This window comes from Podarcis muralis, chromosome 10 (genome assembly GCF_964188315.1).
Source record: "Podarcis muralis chromosome 10, rPodMur119.hap1.1, whole genome shotgun sequence".
NCBI classification, from domain to species: domain Eukaryota; kingdom Metazoa; phylum Chordata; class Lepidosauria; order Squamata; family Lacertidae; genus Podarcis; species Podarcis muralis.
The window spans coordinates 48768270-48787311 of record NC_135664.1 but is presented as its reverse complement, the minus strand read 5'-3'; the positions used below and the strand labels follow the sequence as shown (position 1 = coordinate 48787311).

At 47.3% G+C, this 19042-nt stretch overlaps 1 protein-coding gene across 1 annotated transcript in view; it reads right to left on the bottom strand.

Moving 5' to 3' along the window:
* Nucleotides 1-4512: 4512 nt before the first annotated feature.
* Nucleotides 4513-19042, bottom strand: part of ELFN2 (extracellular leucine rich repeat and fibronectin type III domain containing 2) — a 141963-nt gene continuing 127433 nt past the window's right edge. The window contains exon 3 of the mRNA XM_028745785.2: nt 4513-14878. Within this exon, the coding sequence (XP_028601618.1) occupies nt 11863-14271 (2409 nt within the window). The 5' untranslated portion in view covers nt 14272-14878 and the 3' untranslated portion in view covers nt 4513-11862. The remainder of the gene's footprint in view (nt 14879-19042) is intronic.

Genomic DNA, 19042 nt, shown 5'->3' with positions numbered 1-19042 from the left:
AGCTGGCAACCCATCCAGCACACATAGAAATTCTTCGGCCGTAGCTTCCCAAATTGTCATACAGACCTTCAGTGCTACTTCACATGGGCCTTGGGGTGGGTGTGTGTGTGAGAGAGTGAGTGAGCATTAGTAGTGTCCTGAAAATAGAAGGCTGACATCCGGGTGAGCTACGTCACAAATTAAATTGAAAAGCAAATGTTAAGTGTGTTCTAGTTTTTTGTAATAAGCAATACCTGTAAAGATTTTGTACTTTGATTTCATTACATGTGTTTTTATATGTGTTGGAAGCTTTGTCCCAGAGTGGCTGGGGCAACCCAGCAAGATGGGTGGGGTATAATTAATAATAATAATAATAATAATAATAATAATAATAATAATATCCCATCACTACCTCTGAGATTGGAATACTAAGAGTTGGAGGGGACCTTGCAGAACATTTATTCTAACCCGCTGCTTGATGAAGGAATCCAGAATTAGGGCACCCCAAGAGATGGCTGCCACCAGGAAATCTGCTTGAAGAGGGAGAGCCCACCACCTCACTAAACAATTGCTTCCATTGTTGATGTGCTCTTACCATCAAGACATTTCTCCCAACCAAAACATATCCTCCTGCAACTTAAGCCCATTAGATCATAACTTAAGCCCCTTTGGGGCAGCAAAGAATGGGCCTTTGCTGTCTTCTATGTGACAACCCTTTTGTGTATTTGAAGAGTTGCCCATTTGACTCGGATTCTTCAACTGTTTATGTGACTGGAGCAAAGAATTGTGTCTCTGGGTGTGCAGGTTCATTCTGTTGTATCTGCTTTAGGCACCATAAGGCCAGCCTTCACTAGATGCTCCTCTCCAGCTCTCACCTAAAATACAAAAGTCACAATTCATCAGAGTTAGGTAAGCTTAACTCTATTGGTGTCAGTGGACTTAAGGGTGCCTAACTCTGTGGTGCTGTGGGTAAAAGCCTCAGCGCCTAGGGCTTGCTAGTGGGGTGCGCTCCCGCTGCTCGGTCCCAGCGCCTGCCAACCTAGCAGTTCGAAAGCACCCCTGGGTGCAAGTAGATAAATAGGGACCGCTTACCAGCGGGAAGGTAAACGGTGTTCCGTGTGCTGCGCTGGCTCACCAGATGCAGCTTTGTCACGCTGGCCACGTGACCCGGAAGTGTCTGCGGACAGCGCTGGCCCCCGGCCTCTTGAGTGAGATGGGCGCACAACCCCAGAGTCTGTCAAGACTGGCCCGTACGGGCAGGGGTACCTTTACCTTTACCTTTAACTCTGTTTTCGGCTATGACCAAAGTGCTTTTTCTTTTCTTTTTCACATAGCACAGTGTAGTGAAACAAAGTGTGTATTTGTGTGGTGTGTGCATGTGTCGTCTTGTTATGAGATATCTCCAGGATGCTGAGCACATGCCCCACCACCCCAGCGCAGCTTTTATCTTGCGTTCATCTTCCCATTATAACTATCTTGTCTCTGCCAGGACAGTTTCAACCAAGGAACATTTTTCCACAGAAGTCATTCACAAGAATCTTCATCACCTGTAAAATGTTTTGTTTTTTTCAGCAAGCAAATGGAAGGAGAGAAACTATAGGTGAGCAGTCCCAGTCATACTCTTAACTCGTTTTTCTTTTCTTTCTTTTTTTTAATAAGAAATTTATTGCAAATATAGAAATTGATTTTCTCCATACAGGAATCTCCGATTCAAGGAAAACAATTTCGTGCCATTCAGTTTAAAACGTGTGTAGGATGGGGGAGAGGGAGGAAGAAATATCAAATAAAACTCAAACCTAAAATTAAATCAAACTTCAAAAAATAAATCTCCATACACAACCAAGATTCACAGGATCATTACAGGAGGAGGAGGGAACCCGAATGGCTGGTGAGGACCCAAACCAGCAGATGCCTCCAATTGTGTATTACATTCAAGGGGCAGGGGAGCAGAAGTGGGACTTCAGGGGGAGACTGGGAGGAGAGGGGGCACTACCCCCTGCTCTTGTACCCCAATTCTGTGCTTGTGGGTGGCAGGGCTATGCAAGGATTCCACCCCTCTTACAACTGGCTCCCTCTCCTCATGTCATAGTATGGATTGGGAGTGTAGGAGTCACCTGAAAGCAAGGCCTCATATTGGAATCAAAGGCCAAGAATGGAGGTGGGGGGCAGGCAAGGATCTAAGGAAATTCATCCCTCCAGAGGATGGAAAGGAGATGTGTGTATCTGGGAGGAAGGACCTTCCATTTGCAGTCGTCTTCCACTGTGGTTTTCCTGCCCTGAAGTATATGGAGTTAAATCTTCCTGAACAAGATACAGTAGACAGAAAGGGGTAGATGTTTTATTCCAGTTCACAGCAGAAAGGAACATCGATGAAGAGATCCCCAAGGTGGTTTAAGATCTGCTTCGCGGAGTTGATCTCCACAAAGTACCAAAAAAGCAGGAATGTTAAAAGAGCATGGTGGGGGATGAAAGTTTCCTCAAAGCCCACAAAAAACCCCAAATAAAACAAAAGCTCAGTACAAAACATTTCACAGTGAGATTCATTAAAGAACAACTTCCCAGTGTTGTAGTTTATACACCGTGACTCTAGGGAGGCTGTTGTCCCTGATCCTGGAAGGGTTGCACTTTCGTCTGTGCGCAGTGTCATGGCTGTTGAGCGGTGGGTGATGGCCGCCACTTAAAAAGGGATCCCCCCCATCTGATAAATGGGCTTTCCGCATGCTATCTTTGCTGGTCCTTTCATATGCTCAGGGCAAGGAAGATGGAGCTCATTAAGCAGCTCTTGATGTCCTTCCGTGGCTGCATTCTTCTCCATGAGATTTGGCTGAGTTGGGCTTTCTGGTGCTTAGTTCATGGAATGCTCATCTTGGCATATTGTCTTGTATACTATGCACTTGGTTGCATCTTGCAATGTCTAGTTTAGCTAGTATGCCAACTGATGAGATTATGCTTAATGAGAGTATATAGAATTAGGCTCTGGATTCCAAGAACTGGTAACTGGATCCCACAAATCACTTATCCTCCAACTTGCTCCATTCTTCTCTCCATCTCCACCTCATTAAATTTCCTAATCCTGTCTGCTCTCGTTCCTGGTCTCCTCCTCCATCACCTCATTTCCCCCCAACACTACACTATGTTCTTGCCCAGTTTTCCAATGGAGGTCTTATCAAATGAGGACTTCCCACTGGACACTTCAGCAGCAGAGATGGGCAAGAAGGCTGCCCTGCTTTACAATGTTCTACTATAGCCAGGGCTAGGAGGCTTTATTGGGTGAGGGACTTATTCCCACATGGGAAACCTTCTGGGGTGGGACCATATGTCAGCGAGGACAGGACCCAATGCAAAAGTTGGTGAAGCAACAGACGTGACTCTTACCTTTGTAGAGTTGGCTCATTCCAGCTCTGCAAAAACCGGTGGTTTCAACAAATATCCAAACCTCTACATCCAGGCAAGCAAAATGTGCTGGCCACACTCCAAGGACAGAGTTCAGGCAGGGGAAAGCACTTGAGGAAGGAATGGAGCAGGGGTATGGGCTGGCCATGGTCTGAAGGCACATCAGGCCCCCACCTTCCTGAAGCTAAGGAGGTCTGGGTCTGATTTCCAGGAGACCACATGTACATTGGTGGAATATAAATGTAAGGAACTATATTAAAAATAAGCAAGTGTATATGTGGCCCACGGAACAGTTCTGTGGGTCAGAGAGAGGGGGGCCTGGAGGACTGCATTCACTGCCCCACCTCTGGGCAAAAGGTTCCCCATTGCTGTCCTACAAAGACTCTTGGAACATACATTGATTTGCCATCGTATCATGCAGGGTTCAGTACACAGATCAGCACTTACAGAGATCCAATGCTCTGAACCAGAACCTCCATGCTCCACTGTCTGGACAATCAGCCTTTCTTTCTAGTCATTTTATATATTCTAAGATACACGTTTTTCCTCTTCATTTTCACCACTATGTCACTCTTTCTTCATGATCCCCTCCTTTTATATCCTACAACCTCCTCTCCTATTTTTTCTTATCACTTTTTTTTCTGGAATAGATATAGTAATTTCTATGGAGAATTGGTAGTAGGGATGCCAGTGAAAGTCTCCAAACATAGGATCACAATCAGATTTTGGAAGGCTCATCAAAATCCATCTCAAAGGAGAGGTCAGTTTTATGGCCCCTGAATTACATCTTCTCTGGATCAGATTAAAACCTGAGCCGCAGAAGAATTCCTAGCCTCCCCGCTCCCATCAATGCTATCTCTCATAGTTACTTAATGGCCTCTCTGCTTGTCCCAGTTTTCTCAAACCATTCCACTCTTCCTTTCATTTACCTTTCTAGAGCCAGGGACAGGAGAAAGTAAGATGACTGGAGGGAATATTTCCCCCTTCTCCCTTCTGTTGCACTGATGTGATTAGCAGTGTAACAAGATGCAAAAACTCGGAAGGCCATGGAAGATGTGGTTCTCCCAAGAGTTGCTGCAACTGCAGTGGGAAAAGGGTGACAGAAATGGAAAGCTCCATTTCTTGGCTGCAATGGCTGCTGGGGAAAACTTTAGAGGACTGCAACAATTTGTAGGGTTTGGGATTTTTCTAAGCTCTTGTCTTGGAGAAATGATCTAAGATTTTCATTTTTTTCGGGGGTGGGAGTTAATCCAATACAAGCTTGGGGGAGCTCATCCACATGTCTCTGCCCTGATCTAGTAAAATAGCCCAAATGACCACAGTGATCCATTGTGGCCTTGCAAGTTCTAATTATCACTGTTTCTGCATTATTTACCCTCCATTTCTCAGGTGTCCCTCGCTGTCCCCCCAACTTCTGTGTTTCCCTGTCAACCCCAAATCTTTCTATAGTGCTGGCTTCCCAGAGGCTGAGTGAAACTGGTATTTCTTCATATCTGACCTTCCCCAAAACTTGTGCGACAACTTTTCATGCATAAGGTAGGGCAAAACTATCTCAAGTTTCATCCTGTGTTTGTATTTGGCCTGGCAGGAGAGGAGCTAGAACAAAGCAGTTTGATGAAAAGACAAAGAACTTCTGTGCAATCCTCAGGGAAGCTTAGGATGAAAATCAAAGCTTCAAGCTAGCCCAGGGTCACTTGTCTACAGCAGATTCTTAAACAGGCACGTTCACGATACAAGATCTCCAGCCTCCTAACAGGCTGGTATACTGGATGGTAACCATTACATTTAATTAAGGCTGTGCTTTTGACTTTTCTTTTTTGCAACTTTTCCAAGTGACCCCATCCACCTGTCTTGAGTATCATCAACAAGCTTTTTCCAATCACTGTACTGGGCAGCTCAGAGTGCTGATAGCCAGAAAAAGGCACCTTATGCTGGTTTTGTGGAGCAGCAGTACCCACAGTCCCAAACAGATATTTCCTCCTCTTGTTAGTCCAAGTTTCTGCCTCTTGATTCCTGTCCCACAATCTTGGCTTTCTTATGCCTCTCTTCCAGTTCTATTGCCATGATCTTCTGTCACCACCCCTCTCACTCTCCCTCACCACATATCATCACCCTCCTTTTGGGGGTCCCTTTTCCTATTACCTATCCCCACCCTCATCTGGCCTCCGAGAACCTCTAGTTAAGTATTGGGGCTGATTAGCATTGCAAACACATCGACACCACCTCAGCCAAGATTCCTTGAGATAAATTTCCATTTGTCGTTCATGAATATTTCAAGCCCACCTCAGGAGAAATTATCTGGCACAGGAGGCAAGATAGCAAAGAATGAAGTCGGGGTGGCACTGCAGTATTTGCAGAGGCGGTGCCTGTGGCATCTTCCAATGAGATCAAAATCACAGCACAGTGTCTTTTTCACAGGTTGTAGGTGCTGTACAAAAGCCCACTTTGCCCTTGTACTCCTGATCCTCCTAGGAGATTTCTCCTGAGTCATTTCTAGAGGGTGTGCGATACACTCCAGACTCTTATCTTTTTCTTCCAACTCAGTCACAGGAGGATGAGCTGTACGCACCACCCCTCCCATGCGGAACAGGTGTCCTTCCTTCCGAAGTGCCACTTTGGGAAGAATCTGGTCCACTGTCAGTTTTAGGTTCTTCTCTACCACTGAAGTAACCGGAGTCCCTTTCAGAGGGGAGTACGAATCCAACTCTGGCCTTCTCTTCCTCCCAGCAGTCTAAGCAAGGTCTCCATCACTTGGTGGCTGTCCAAGCCCAGCAAAGAAAACAAAGCAAGAATTTTCTAGGCTAAAAGTGTCCGGTTTCTTCTTGAATGCGCCACAGGTATTTCAGGACTCCAAGGCAAGAATGATCAGCTCACTCTGGGGAGGCTCCTTTAGTGCATTTCTCCACCACAAAGAGGTGGAGATCAAGATCATTATGTGAGCTACACAGTGGCTTCGTTACTCAGTCACCGCAAACAGTTGAGGAAGCTTCATCACCAGAACCTACTGGAGTCAAGGGGAGACACACACACCCCGCACTGCTTTGGACGAGGCCTGCAAATTCCCAGTTATGGTGCCCTTAAAGCTAAAGGTTCTGGTTCTGCGCTGGGATGACCCTAGCAACAGATGTTTGGCCAAGGATTGGGATTTCCCTTGACCTGGCAGCCCTCACTTCACAAGCGTTTCTATGAAATCAAGACTCATGAGGGTAAATGACTACCACAGGATGAGCCCATGTTGAAGATTTGGTGCCATCATTTTGGCCTCAGAAAGTCATTGAGGCCAAAGCCAGATGCTTGCAAAAGGGCAGTCTGCCTGTAGGGGTGGACTGCATTGGAAGTTGGGGTTGCTATTTTGCTGGTGGCACCTGGTTTGGGTCATCTTTGGAATCCACTCCCTCCCAAAGTTGTCAAATCACAATGGCGGTCAAGGGCATATGGGGAATTTGGAGGCAAAGTGGGAGGAAGGAGCAAAGGAGCATGGTTAGGTTTAGTCTCGACAAACCAGCACATACACAAAAGATGTTTTTGCTCAGAAAAATACAGTTAAAATCATCATGCAAATATAACGCTTAAATCTCCTCTTTTCGGACTGTGTGCATGTACTCTGTGGTTGTTCAGAGTCTCATCTAGCAGCAGGGAAAGGGTTGGTCAGAGAGTTAGAGCAAGCCTTCCTCTCCCTTTGCCACCCCTCTCCACTCCTAGCCTGTTGGAACAGTTCTGTCCTCCATCAGCTCTGGAAGATCCTGGGCTTGCTATGTACCCACCACCACCTATGATCTAATCTGAATCCTTTTTTTCCCTTTTCCCTTTTCAGAGAGATGGAGGAAATTGAGATCAATGGCAACACACAGCACACAGCCTCTTACGTATGATTTCATCGCAACCTGCTCCACAATAAGAGATTATGGGATGGGGAGGCTGGGGTGAAGCAGTGGAAGTGGGAAACAGGGTTTGTTTGCACCTTCCTTCCACCCTCACTGCCTTTTACCCTGATTCCGAGTCAGAAGGCAAGTTATCTCATTTCCCTAGGGTTGTGAAAATCGATCTGGGGTGGCTTTGGTGTACCTTTTAATAGCGACATAATATGGGAGAATTTTGGCTGGTGCAGTTTCTGCCACCACTGCAGCATGAGTGGGAGAAACTGCCAAATTTCTCCCATCTCCACACATATTAAATGGCACAGGTATCCTGTCCTAGATGGATTTGGGTGATCCTATGACACCAGAATGATCTGGCAACACTTCCCCATATATGATGGTTGATGGCTCTACCTGGCCGAATGTTCCAGTTCCTCAACAAGTCCAGCACACACAACCATCACCACTTTTGAATCACGCTGAAACATCTCCTCTCCTGCCAACAAACTCACACCTCCCTCATTGTTTCAAGCACCATAAGGGTGTGCTATCCAGGATGCCCCCTACACCCTTTACTCAGACCGAGTGCTTTAGGGGAGTCAAAAACTGTATTTGGTCCTGCTGTTAATATCTGCCTAGGATCAAAGCACTGCAAAACTTCCCACAACACAGGAAACATGCCAGCATGCAAAAGGGATTCTGCAAGAAGTCGGGGGTTTCATTCATGAATCCACTGGGACTCAGCAGGAATGCACTTTGCCCCCCTCCCACCAGAACCCCCACTGGATGTTATGCCCATCTCCCTCAGTAATATTCAAACAATTGTCATTCTTTTCCTTAGGCTTTCTTCAGGATTCTCTCACTGGGGAAGATACTCACAGTGAGCGTGCCCCCAATATTTCTCCCGAGGGCTCCTGGCCAGATCTTGTAAAGGAAATATTTTAGACTTGTCCCCTGGAATTTTAAGAAGGATCTACTCCTCAGATAGGGATCAACCTCCATATCCTCTCTGGGAGTGAGACAGATTGTATCCAAATCCCAAACAAGTGTTTACTCCTGGGATTTGTCTTGGAATTCCTCCCTGTCATCACCCAAAAGCATGCATCTCTTAGGGTGATGGAGGAGAAGCTCTGTTGGATCAATCAGCAAAGATCTCATCTCTATTCAGTTCCTACCAAGAATGTATCTCCAGGATCTCAGCCCCCTCCACTTGTTTCCATGGTAAACAAATCCCTGAGATTTAACACGCCAATCACTGGATGGCACTACCAGCCCAGACTGCTTTTGCTATCCACACTATTGCTCAGGTAAGAGAAGGGTCCTCCTACGATTGCCGTGTGAAGCACAGCATGTATCAGAGGTGGAGGTGAGGTAAGAATTCTCCCCACAGCAACCCAGTAAGCACTGACCATTCAACTACAACTGCCACAAGAACCCTAACCACAGAGCCCACTTACCCAGCCACTTCAAAATACACTTGGCTGCTTGCCTCTTAGTTTGCTAGATCAGACATTTTTTAAATTCAGCTTTACATTGTTATTCCTGCTGCTGTTGGCTGCAGGCAGACAATCGGGAAGAAGAAATACTGCAAGATGCAGAGAGATTAGCCCTGGCTCTGCAAGGCCAAGCTTACCTTGAGTGTCTACATCTGGGGTCCCTGTTGGGAGAAGTGACACTTCTTTTCTTGCATTGGAGAAAGGACTCTAGTTTGGTGCTTGGGAACTAGAATCCAGGACTCCTTTGGGCCAGCTCTACTAATGGAACAACACTGCCAAGAGAAGATCTTGGGAAGAGGCATTTGCCCCAGTGATGGCTCCTGAAACAACTCCTTGCTTGGGGCGCTCCATCACTGAAAAGGAATTGCTGGGAGATTCCCTGGCTGAAGTAACTTGTGCTTTGTTGGTGTGTTCTGATGCAGGCAGGTAGTGGGGGGCTATAAGCTATGGAGCTTTGCTGCAAGGTAGAGATGTGAGGAAACTTCATGGTGGTGAGCAGAGGGAAGGTACGCCTTATCAAGTGGTGTAATAAGACATAGCAAGGCAGGGAGGGCAAGAGGGAGTGGAAACGTTCCGGAAGGCAGAGACGCTTTATGCTTGGCACTAGAACTGATAAAACATCCCCTATCACCACCTCTATAGAACACAGCCTTCATAGAGTGGCTCTGCTATTTAGATTTAGCAAATTACCTATAACGTCACACTCTGCAGGGGTGCTACCTAGGTATCTCATGCTTGCTTCCTATTCTATACCAGCTCTCCTTGATTAAACAATCCCTTGTCTCCATGGCAGCTTGAGGCCACATCGGAGCTGCTGAATAACTCCAAGCAGTGCACTCAGCCTGTGCCTCTTTGCATCCATTGACCATTGCCTTCTCTGCTGTTCCCATTGGCCACTGGCACTCTTTCCCAGGGGAAAAAGGAAGTATGGTGGCCAGGAGTAGGACAGCTGCATCTGCAAGGAAGCAATGGGATCTAAGTAGCAATCTCTGATATCAGGGTATTATCTTCATTCAAGGGTATAATTCCTTCAAGAGTGGCTCCCCACCCTGCCCCCACCACAGTCTATAAGTTTATGAAAATTTTGTTGCTGGGCTTAAATTTTTGTCATCTTACTTTGCGCTGCTATAGCCTAAATACTAATTCAATAAAAGATATTCTGTTCTATTCAATGGGCATGAAGAACGGGTGATGGCAGCATGGTGGCAGGTCAGTGGTTGAGACTGGCCTGCCCACCAGTTTAACTGATGGGTGCCTATGCTTTCCTATTCTGATCTGACCCTTTATACACCTTGAATAAGCACCTTGCCTTTAGGCCTTCTTTAACCCTCTCTGCTCCCATCCAGTGTTCCGTCGTAACAGCTTCCTACACTGCAAGGACAGCCAATGTGGTGGCCTCCAGAACTGCAGTTGAACTGCAACTCCCATCTGCCCCAGCCAGGATGTGCAATGTCCAGGCATGGTGGGAGCTGCGGTCCCAACATCTGGAGGGCACTATGCTAGCTACCGCTGCAGTGTAGTGTGTATATCCAGCCACTGGTGTGTTAGATTGATTCCCTTCCTCTATCCCACCTTAAGGTCAAGTTCTGGCAGTGAGGTGTAATGGAAGCCTATTTGAGATTCGCCTTGCCCACCAAGGACCTCATAGCTGATCACAGGCATTCTTTCAGTGTAAGGAGCAGTGGATGAGAGCCCATCTGTCGGTCTGTCATGAGACTCTGCTCTGCAGGATGCCCAACGTACTCTGGGATGGAGTTGTGTGCTGTTCCCTAAGCCAAGCATATCCGGGGTCAGGGTTCCTTGAGATCATAGAGGGGTTGCAGATGCTGCCCTCCTTCCCTTCCCCTCACCTTGGCAATTCTCTTTCCATGTGTCAGGCAGCACAATCACCCTCTCCTCTTGGAAGACAACTGAACAGCCCACCGAGGTGCAGGGAGGCACCTTGTGAGCTAATGCTCTTTCTTCCTAACAAATGAGGAAAGGTATGGAGGAGACCCTACTACTGATGCTCCATCTCCCAGCCCCTTCCAGAGTGGAGGAAGCCAAGCCATCTTGTGGCAGCCTACACCACACAAGGTTCATGGGCAGGTGAGGACATGTCAAGAAAGCCTCCCTTTTTGCTCTTTGCTCCTGTCCTTGTGCAGATAAGGATATATGGAGGAGGTGGGAGCAGGGCAGCAGTCTGAGAAAACCTCTCTGAGCACAGAGAGGATATTCGTATTACACCATTTCTTCATCTGGACTCTGAGGCCCTTGAAACAATGGGGATCACTTTTCAACAAGCTGTGCCAACACAGCTGAGGTTAACGTTAAATGACCCAACCACATCAGCAGAGGTTGCCCACCTGGGTCATTCCCATAAGACTGGCACTCGTACTCTCTGCAGGCTGCTAATCCCACATCCGGCACTCACACAACTGGCCCTCGTCCGCATGGCTGGGTTGCTGAAATGTTTCCCCAGCTATGGGAGATCCACTCACAGGAAAGTGCCCCCATGCACTAGGGCAGCCATTGCCAAGCTGGTGCTCTCCAGATGTTTTGGGCTACAATTCCCATCAGCCTTTGGCACCACAGCCATGCCGGCTGGGTCTGGTAAGAGACGTAGTGCAAAGCCTATGAGGGGCACCAGGTTGGGGAGGCTGCACTAAGGCAACCTTTTCAGAGCCCCTTTAAGTATAGGGAAGGGAAGGATGAGGAGGCATCACCCCTTCCCTGACCCCCCTTTTGTCTGGGGAATGAGCAAAATCCTCTCTTTCTGGAACAAAATAGCAAACTGGAACAGAAAAATCAGGTGGGCTGTCTTAGCCTATGCCTGATTAGCATCCTTCCTTTGCCACTTCTGCTACATACCAGCCCAGTATCTCCCTTAACAGTCACCCCCTTCTCTTTACCTCAGTACAAAAGCAAGTATCTCCTCCCCACCAATCCGAAGGAGTTAACAGTGGTCCCCATAACACAGTAGAGACAATTCATTTTACACGGGCCTTTTTTCCTGTTCATTTTTGTAAACTTTTAAGAAATGGTTTTCAGTTTCTTTTATCGGGGTTTTGTTTTGTTTTTGTTTTTCACAGTCAGGTGGGTTAATTTGTGTATGTGTGTGTGTGTGTGTGTTGATTTTCTTTCTTTTAATGAGAGAGTCACAACTTCTGCTGAGCAGAGACACCTTTCCAGTAATCCAAGATATCGTGCAGGTCTTCGTCCTTGGCAAACTGGACCTTCTTCCGCAGGGCGTGGCCGGCCGCCATGTAAACCTCCTCCCGGTGGTGCTTCTTGTAAGGCCGGAAACGCTCCCAGATCTTATGGGTGCTCTCTGAGGAGTACTCTGGGCTGGAGGAATAGCCCGAGAAGTAATGTCTAGGCGAGAGCTGAGAATATGTGGAGTCCCGCTTGGACCGGGAGAGCGGCTTAAGGAAGGACACCCTCTGACTTAAGGTATCGCCGCTCTCCTCATAGTAGAGAGCTGGGAAGGAATGCCGGTGTTCACTGCAGTGGTAGGATGGTTTCACCTCCAGGTGGTGGATGGCACCTGGGGACACGAGGGGAAGACGATCCAAGGGGCTGTTGAGAGGGCTTCCTTTCTCAATGTACTTGGAGTCTGCCTTACTCAAAGGTGGGTGGTCAGGTACATCAAGGCTGAAGACCTTGGCACTCTTGATGGAGCCGCTGGAGGAGACGCTGCAGGTTTTCCTGGTCACCGCAGCATCTGCACTGAGCTGACGCTGCAGGGGATGGTGGGAGCTCTCCTTGTAGGGTGGTGAGAGGAAGCTTGGCCTCTCCAGCCCAACAGAGGAACCAGCTGGTATGGACTGGCATTCAAAAGCCATGTCAGAGTCAACACCACCCCCTCCCCCCAAGAAAGAGGCTGTGTCCAGCTTGAGGGCATCAATGCAATTGTTGATTATCTGGTTCACCTTGTCCACTTCCTTGGCAATTGTTGAGATTTCGGCGGCTGAACCTTGCCCATTGTCCAGTTCATGCAGGTCATCATCCCGCTGTGACCTGTCCAGCCCATCCCCGCCACCTGTCCGAACCTCAATGTAATTGCCCTTGGTGGTGACCTTGGGAGTATCCATACCAGCCTCCATGGATTTGGATGAGGGCATCTTCTCCCCAATCATGGATGGAAGAGAGGACATCCGTGAGACAGGGATGACAGGTGGCTCCCCCAACTTCTGTGACGGATGTACAATTGAGCTGGTATCAATATCTGAGCCATAACGCATCTCCAAAATCGTTTTCTTGACGTTGAGGGACTTTTGCTTCTCCTCTTGCATCCTACGCTTCCTCAGGCAATAATAAACAATGCCAAGGATAATAACCATTCCAAAAAGACAACCTAAGATAGTCATGATGTAATGGGTAGTGGTGGATGTGTTGGCCATGGGTTCCTCTCTCCCTTTGCTCCTAGTGGCAAAGGAGAGGCAGGTGTGGTTATAGCGCTTGGAGTTGCGTATGGAAGCCACACAAAAGGTATAGTCTGTGTGAGCCTTCAGGTGGGTGAGAGTGACAACTTCCTTCTTCTTCTTCAGGGTCATTACATCAGAGATGTAGCTGTTATTGTACTGGACCAGCACGTACATCTTGCTGAAGGGGAATGGGATGGTCACCACCAAGGCAGCTGAGGTGATAGTCACCTGCTGGAGCTTGATGCTGGGGATGTAGGAGGAATCCGTGGTGGAAGACGCTGGAGGCTCTACTGAAAGGAAGTCTGGGCTGATGCCTGAGTTCTCAGCATTGTCCTCCTCCCTCTGAGAATCTGGGATGTATGGTGTGGGGTTGATCCTGGAGATCAAGGGGTAATTGCCATCCCCACACATTGACTTGAAGATGGTGATGGCATTGCGGCTGTGGTGTGGCCGAGGCATGAGAAGTGGGTAGCCGGCAAACTCCCGGGGAGTCTCACACTGCAGGCGGTCATAGTTTTTGGTAACATTGTTGAAGGCCACCAGCCACATGAGGAAACCATAGAGGTTGCAGTCGCAGTTGAAGGGGTTCCCAGCCAGTTCGCAAACCATCAGGTTGCTGAGGCTGGTGAAGGTGCTTCCCTCCAGGCGGCTGAGGCGATTGGAGGACAGGTCGATGCTGATGAGGCTGGGGCATTCGTTGAAGGCAGTGGGGGTGACCACCTCGATCAGGTTGTGCTGCACAAAGAGGAACTGGAGACGGCCCATGCCGCGCAGCATGCTCTCCGTCAGGTTGGTGAGCTTGTTGTAGCCCAGCTGCAGCACCTGCAGGTTGGACTGCCCCATGAAGGCTCCATCCTCGATGTAGGAGATCTCGTTCTTCGTCAGGTTGAGGTCCGTCAAGTTACCAAAGCGGTTGAGGGAGGAGTAGAGCACCACTTTGAGCTTGTTCTCATTCAGCCGCAGGTCGTGCACAGTGCTGTTGATGTGCTGGGGAATGGTCTCGTACGGAGGCTGGTTCTGGCTGCAGATAGCGAGCCAGACATAACCTTTGTCTCCTTCAATCAGCCAGCAGTCGCTCCAGACACTGCTGGGGGCAAAAATGCAGAGCAGGGTAGCCACCCAGAATCCAAGACGGAGCATGTTGGGCTACAGTGCCCCCTTTAGGCTAAAAGAGGCAAACCCAGCAACAAGAACAACAACAACAACAGAATTGAAAAGGAGACTTCAAGAGGGCGACTTGACGCCCTCGGAGCTTAGCAATCGAAGGACATGAGCACCCCAGTTCTGTTGGATGCCACCATTGTCATATGTGCCCAGTTTCACACACAGTGACAACACTGACTAGCTGTGGTCGTCAATCAGAGTGAAAGTTGTACTTGGAGGGAAAAGATAGCTATCTCTCTCTCTCTCTGTTTGTGCTTCTTCTCAAAGCCAAACAAAAATGAAACGTTCAGCAACAAATCTTCTTTGTGTGACTCCTCCACAGCCTCCCCTGAACAACACCATGATGCAATTGGTGGGAGAACAAGGCAGCGCCGCCTTGGTGTCGCTGACACTCCTTGGGTGCAGCTTCCGCCTCCGCCTCCTCTCGTGGGTCCCCTCCGAGATGCTTCAGAACTTCAGATCAAACGTGTTGAAAACAAACAAACAAAAAATGTAGGGAGAGGAGGAGAACGTAGGGAGGGGGGAGAAGGAGATGGAGGCAAAAAGGGAGGGAGGGAGAGAGGGATCCATCTGTCGCTGAAATCTGGAAAGGAAGCACACAAGAGACAAGAAGAGGCATCAATTAGGGGGGCTTTGAAATATGAAAAAAGACAGCTAGGTTTGTTAGTTTCACAGGGATGGGGAGAGGCCGAGCGCAGAGCAATGAGGATGGAAGAAGGGGGGGGGGCGTATCTGCTGGATTAGCATCGCTTGCTATGTCGATAAGCTTTGGCGAAGGGAGCCCTTGTAACATAATCTTGTATATCAGTGATAGCCAGAAGGGTACTTGGGTTCTGTTATGTAACAAAAATCAGAGCCTTGTGAGGAGGGGGAGCGGAGAAAGTGGAAGATGGGGACAACGAAGTGGAGGGGGGAGGATGTACAGCTGTGTTTCGTTCAGCTTAACATACCCCTCCCTTCAATGGAGATTTTCAGCTGTCCCTGTAAAAACAATTTCTCTCTCTCTCTGTTGTGTGCACACATACGTGCACACACTCAAGATAAATAAATAAGGGTCCTAACTAAATGCTTTTCTCTTCCTTGATGCAAAAAAGATAAATAATTCATTTGTTGTATAACTGCTCTTGTTCCGAAAATAATTCTCTCGCCTTAGCAGAGATTTTTTTTTTGAGGGGGGGGGGGTTATATGGTCTGGGTGAGTGCAGGGGGGGAGCACCTTTAATTGGCGGAGAAAACTGTGCAGCTGTGATGGTCACAGCTGGGCTCGATGCATGCTGAGGAATAGGGAGATGTGTCAACAGCACACATAGCTAGCAGTCCTTAGGAGGTCGACTCTCCCCTTTGGAATAAAGATGTTGGTGGTGATTAACGGGTTTCTTCTTTACCCATCTGAGTTTACTGAAGTGCTTCCACATCCCTTAGCCCCAGAGCAGTGTGCATTTTTTGCCATTTGGTGAATGGTCGGGCCTTGGCAGTGTGGAATTTGTAGCGGGGTGCAGTACGGCAAGCTGAGAATCTCAACGTTGTCCCCCTTTCAAAATGCCAAGTTTCTGGTCCTCAACAATACAGTGGTACCTGAGGTTAAGAACTTAATTCGTTCTGGAGGTCCATTCTTAACCTGAAACTGTTCTTAACCTGAGGTACCACTTTAAGCTAATGGGGCCTCCCGCTGCTGCCAGGCCACCGCCGCGAGATTTCTGTTCTCATCCTGAAGCAAAGTTCTTAACCCGAGGTACTATTTCTGGGTTAGCGGAGTCTGTAACCTGAAGCGTCTGTTACCCGAGGTACCGCTGTAGGCTTGAAATTGCAAAAGCGATGCCTGGTGAAACCTAAGAAGCAGGAGAATTCCCAGTGGTCAGAGAGCGTGTGAAGCTTTAGTGACCTGAATAGCCCTTGCTGCTTTGCCATTCCCAGCAGAAATGTGCCACCTTGCATAATTGGACCAGACAGCAGAATTTAGCTTCTCAAAGTTCAGAATTTAAGTTACGTTAGTACAGCTCCTTTATTTCTTTCTTCTGGTTCCACTGACATTGGAGGCAAGATTCCTATTGACATTTAAACATAGGAAGGGTCATGCTGGGTCAATTTAAAGGTCTAACTAGTTCAGGGATAACCAACATGGCACCTTCCAACTCCCATCATCCCTGCCCATCAGCCATGCTGACTGCGGCTGATGGGAGCTGAAGTCCACCAAAAGCTGCTGTTGGCTGCCCAATCTAGTTTAGCTTCTTGTTTCCTGTTTATCACACTGGCTAACCAGTTGCTTCCAGGAAGTCCAGTAGTAAGTTGTGAAGGCCATGCTTATTCACAAGCAACTGGCATTCATTTTCACACTGCATCCGAACTTTGAAGTTTCATTTAGCCATCTTAGCTAACAGTCATTTATATAATTCTCCCCCTCCTCCTCCTCCTCCTCCTCCTCCAATAATCTATCTAACTCCCTTTTACAGCCCTTGAACCCAACAGCTATATCCATTTCTTGTGGCACTGAGTTCCAAAAACCAATTGAACATTATCCAAAGAATTTCTTTGCTCTGTGACCGACCTACACCTATGGCCAGTCAATTTCATGAACTGAACCCACATTATACAGAGTTATGAAAGGAGGACCTTTCTTTGCTTTCTTCTGACTGTGCATCAACTTACAGATTTCTGTTATAGTCACATTTTTATTTGGACTCTTTAATCTGGCAACCATGATCTTGCTAAATAACTAATCTTCCCTTTCCCTAATTTACACATTAAACAGAAAAACCCGATACCTCTGCCAAAAGGCTGTGAGGGATAAAGTCCTGATTGATGATTTTCACAGCACAGTTCTATCCGTGTCTATTCTGAAGCAAGTCTCACAGAGTTCAATGGGGCTCATTCCCAGGTAAGTGGGTATATAGCATTGCAGCCTTAGACTTCAGTGCTGGTAAACAAATATCATTATCAATTGCAGATTGGAGGAGCTTTTCTTGCTTCAAATTCAGTCACGCGTCAAGTTCATATAATACTTTTTTCCCCCTCCCCACTTCTCAACAAAACAACTGAGGACAGTTGCTGTGGAATCTTGTACCATATGGAAATTAAAACTACAGGAAAAGGGAAGACCTGACAGAAAATAAAGAAAAGGTGTTCAAGGAGCATGTTAGCATGTATTTTGCTGAGACTTAACAGGCATCTTCAATCTATTCACTCTTGTCTTAACGTTTCAGACTTCCAGATTTTACATTAACAATGAAAGTGACAAGTCAAAAGTAGGCTATTCAGGTATACAAGTTGTGTTTGAATGTCTCAGTGTTCCGAGAGTATACCTGAGTCACGTAATGTTACCTGCTTGTGGGGTGTATTATTGACTCCCAGATAGGAAATGATTACGTAATGCTACTAGGGTGTCCTGAAGCCCAGAGAGATTTAAAACTCAGTTCACACATTGCAGTTTTGAGAAACAAAATAGTGACTTGCCACCTGCCTACTTTGCTCTGTGATTGGATTACCCAAAGCCCAGAGATGAGGCAGGAGACTCCAGGGAGATGGCAGAATAAATCCCTGCTCTCCACCAGAGGCTCCTATGCCAGGAGAAACCCAACAGCTAGTCCTGTCACCACCTCTGTGGCTCGTAGCAGTTATTCTGACCTCTCCTTCTGACTTTGAGGACTCCATCATTCACCCCCCAGCTCATGAGTGATTCATAACTAGGGTTGAGACAAATATTATCTCAGCTTGGCCTCAAGGCATACAAGGGGAAATTGGGGGAATTAAATATGATATTTTTGCAAGTTTAGCTATGCTGTGTTTTAATATCCTCAGCAATGACTGACTGAAACAACAGCATGTGGGTTTGTGTATCCCATCAGATAGAGAGGCATCCAAGATCAAGGTGTCTGTAGGAGTAAGTCGGAACCCAGAGAAGCAACGGGAATGCTCCCCTGGGCTTCCACACTCCATCCCCACCCCACTTGCCACCACCGCCACTGCTGCTGCTGTGGTGAACAGCTTTCTGCAGACTGAAAACTTGCTTGCATAAGCAGCAACGTGTCAGCAGCAAAATCCACAGCACTAAGGATGCCCAAGGGAGAGCTCAAGCTACTCCCCAAAGTGCCTGTACTAGATCTGTGCATTGATTGGGTGTGTGGAACCACATGATCCAAGCTGCTGGCATCTAGCCTGCAGACCTTCTAGGAAGCAACTTGAATGCTCCCTGGAGATAGCATTATCTCCAAAACATGAAATAGGCTCAAAGCATTCCAGAGAGGCTGCAATAAACAAACAACTAAATAAAAACCTCACTGGAAGAAAGATCAAATTGGAAATAGAAAAAGTGAGTAATTTTGGTTCAGCTAACTTACTGACAGTGCTCCATAAAGTATCACCTAAATCTGTGATAGGTTTGTGCAAATTATTTATAAAATGTTTTACATCCCTCACTGTGTCCCATATTTCAAAGTGTGATGTTCTCAGAAGTCCTTGTTTAAGGAGTTTCATTTGAAAACTGAAGGTGGAGATGGGCACAGGAAGAAGTGTGATGTCTGTGCAGCGAGAGAATCCCAGAATGCCCACTCATATAATAATCACAAAAATAATAACTTGCAATATCTGTTATATTTTCAGTGCACCCCTGACTGAAAAGCAATACCCCTACTGGTCAGAGGGAGGTATTGCTTACCTAAACTAGCAGTGTGGGAGGGTGCTAAAAAGGAAGAAAAACATTCTTTTTTTCTCCTTAATTGATCAAGGCTGCAATCCCAAGCATGTTTAGGAT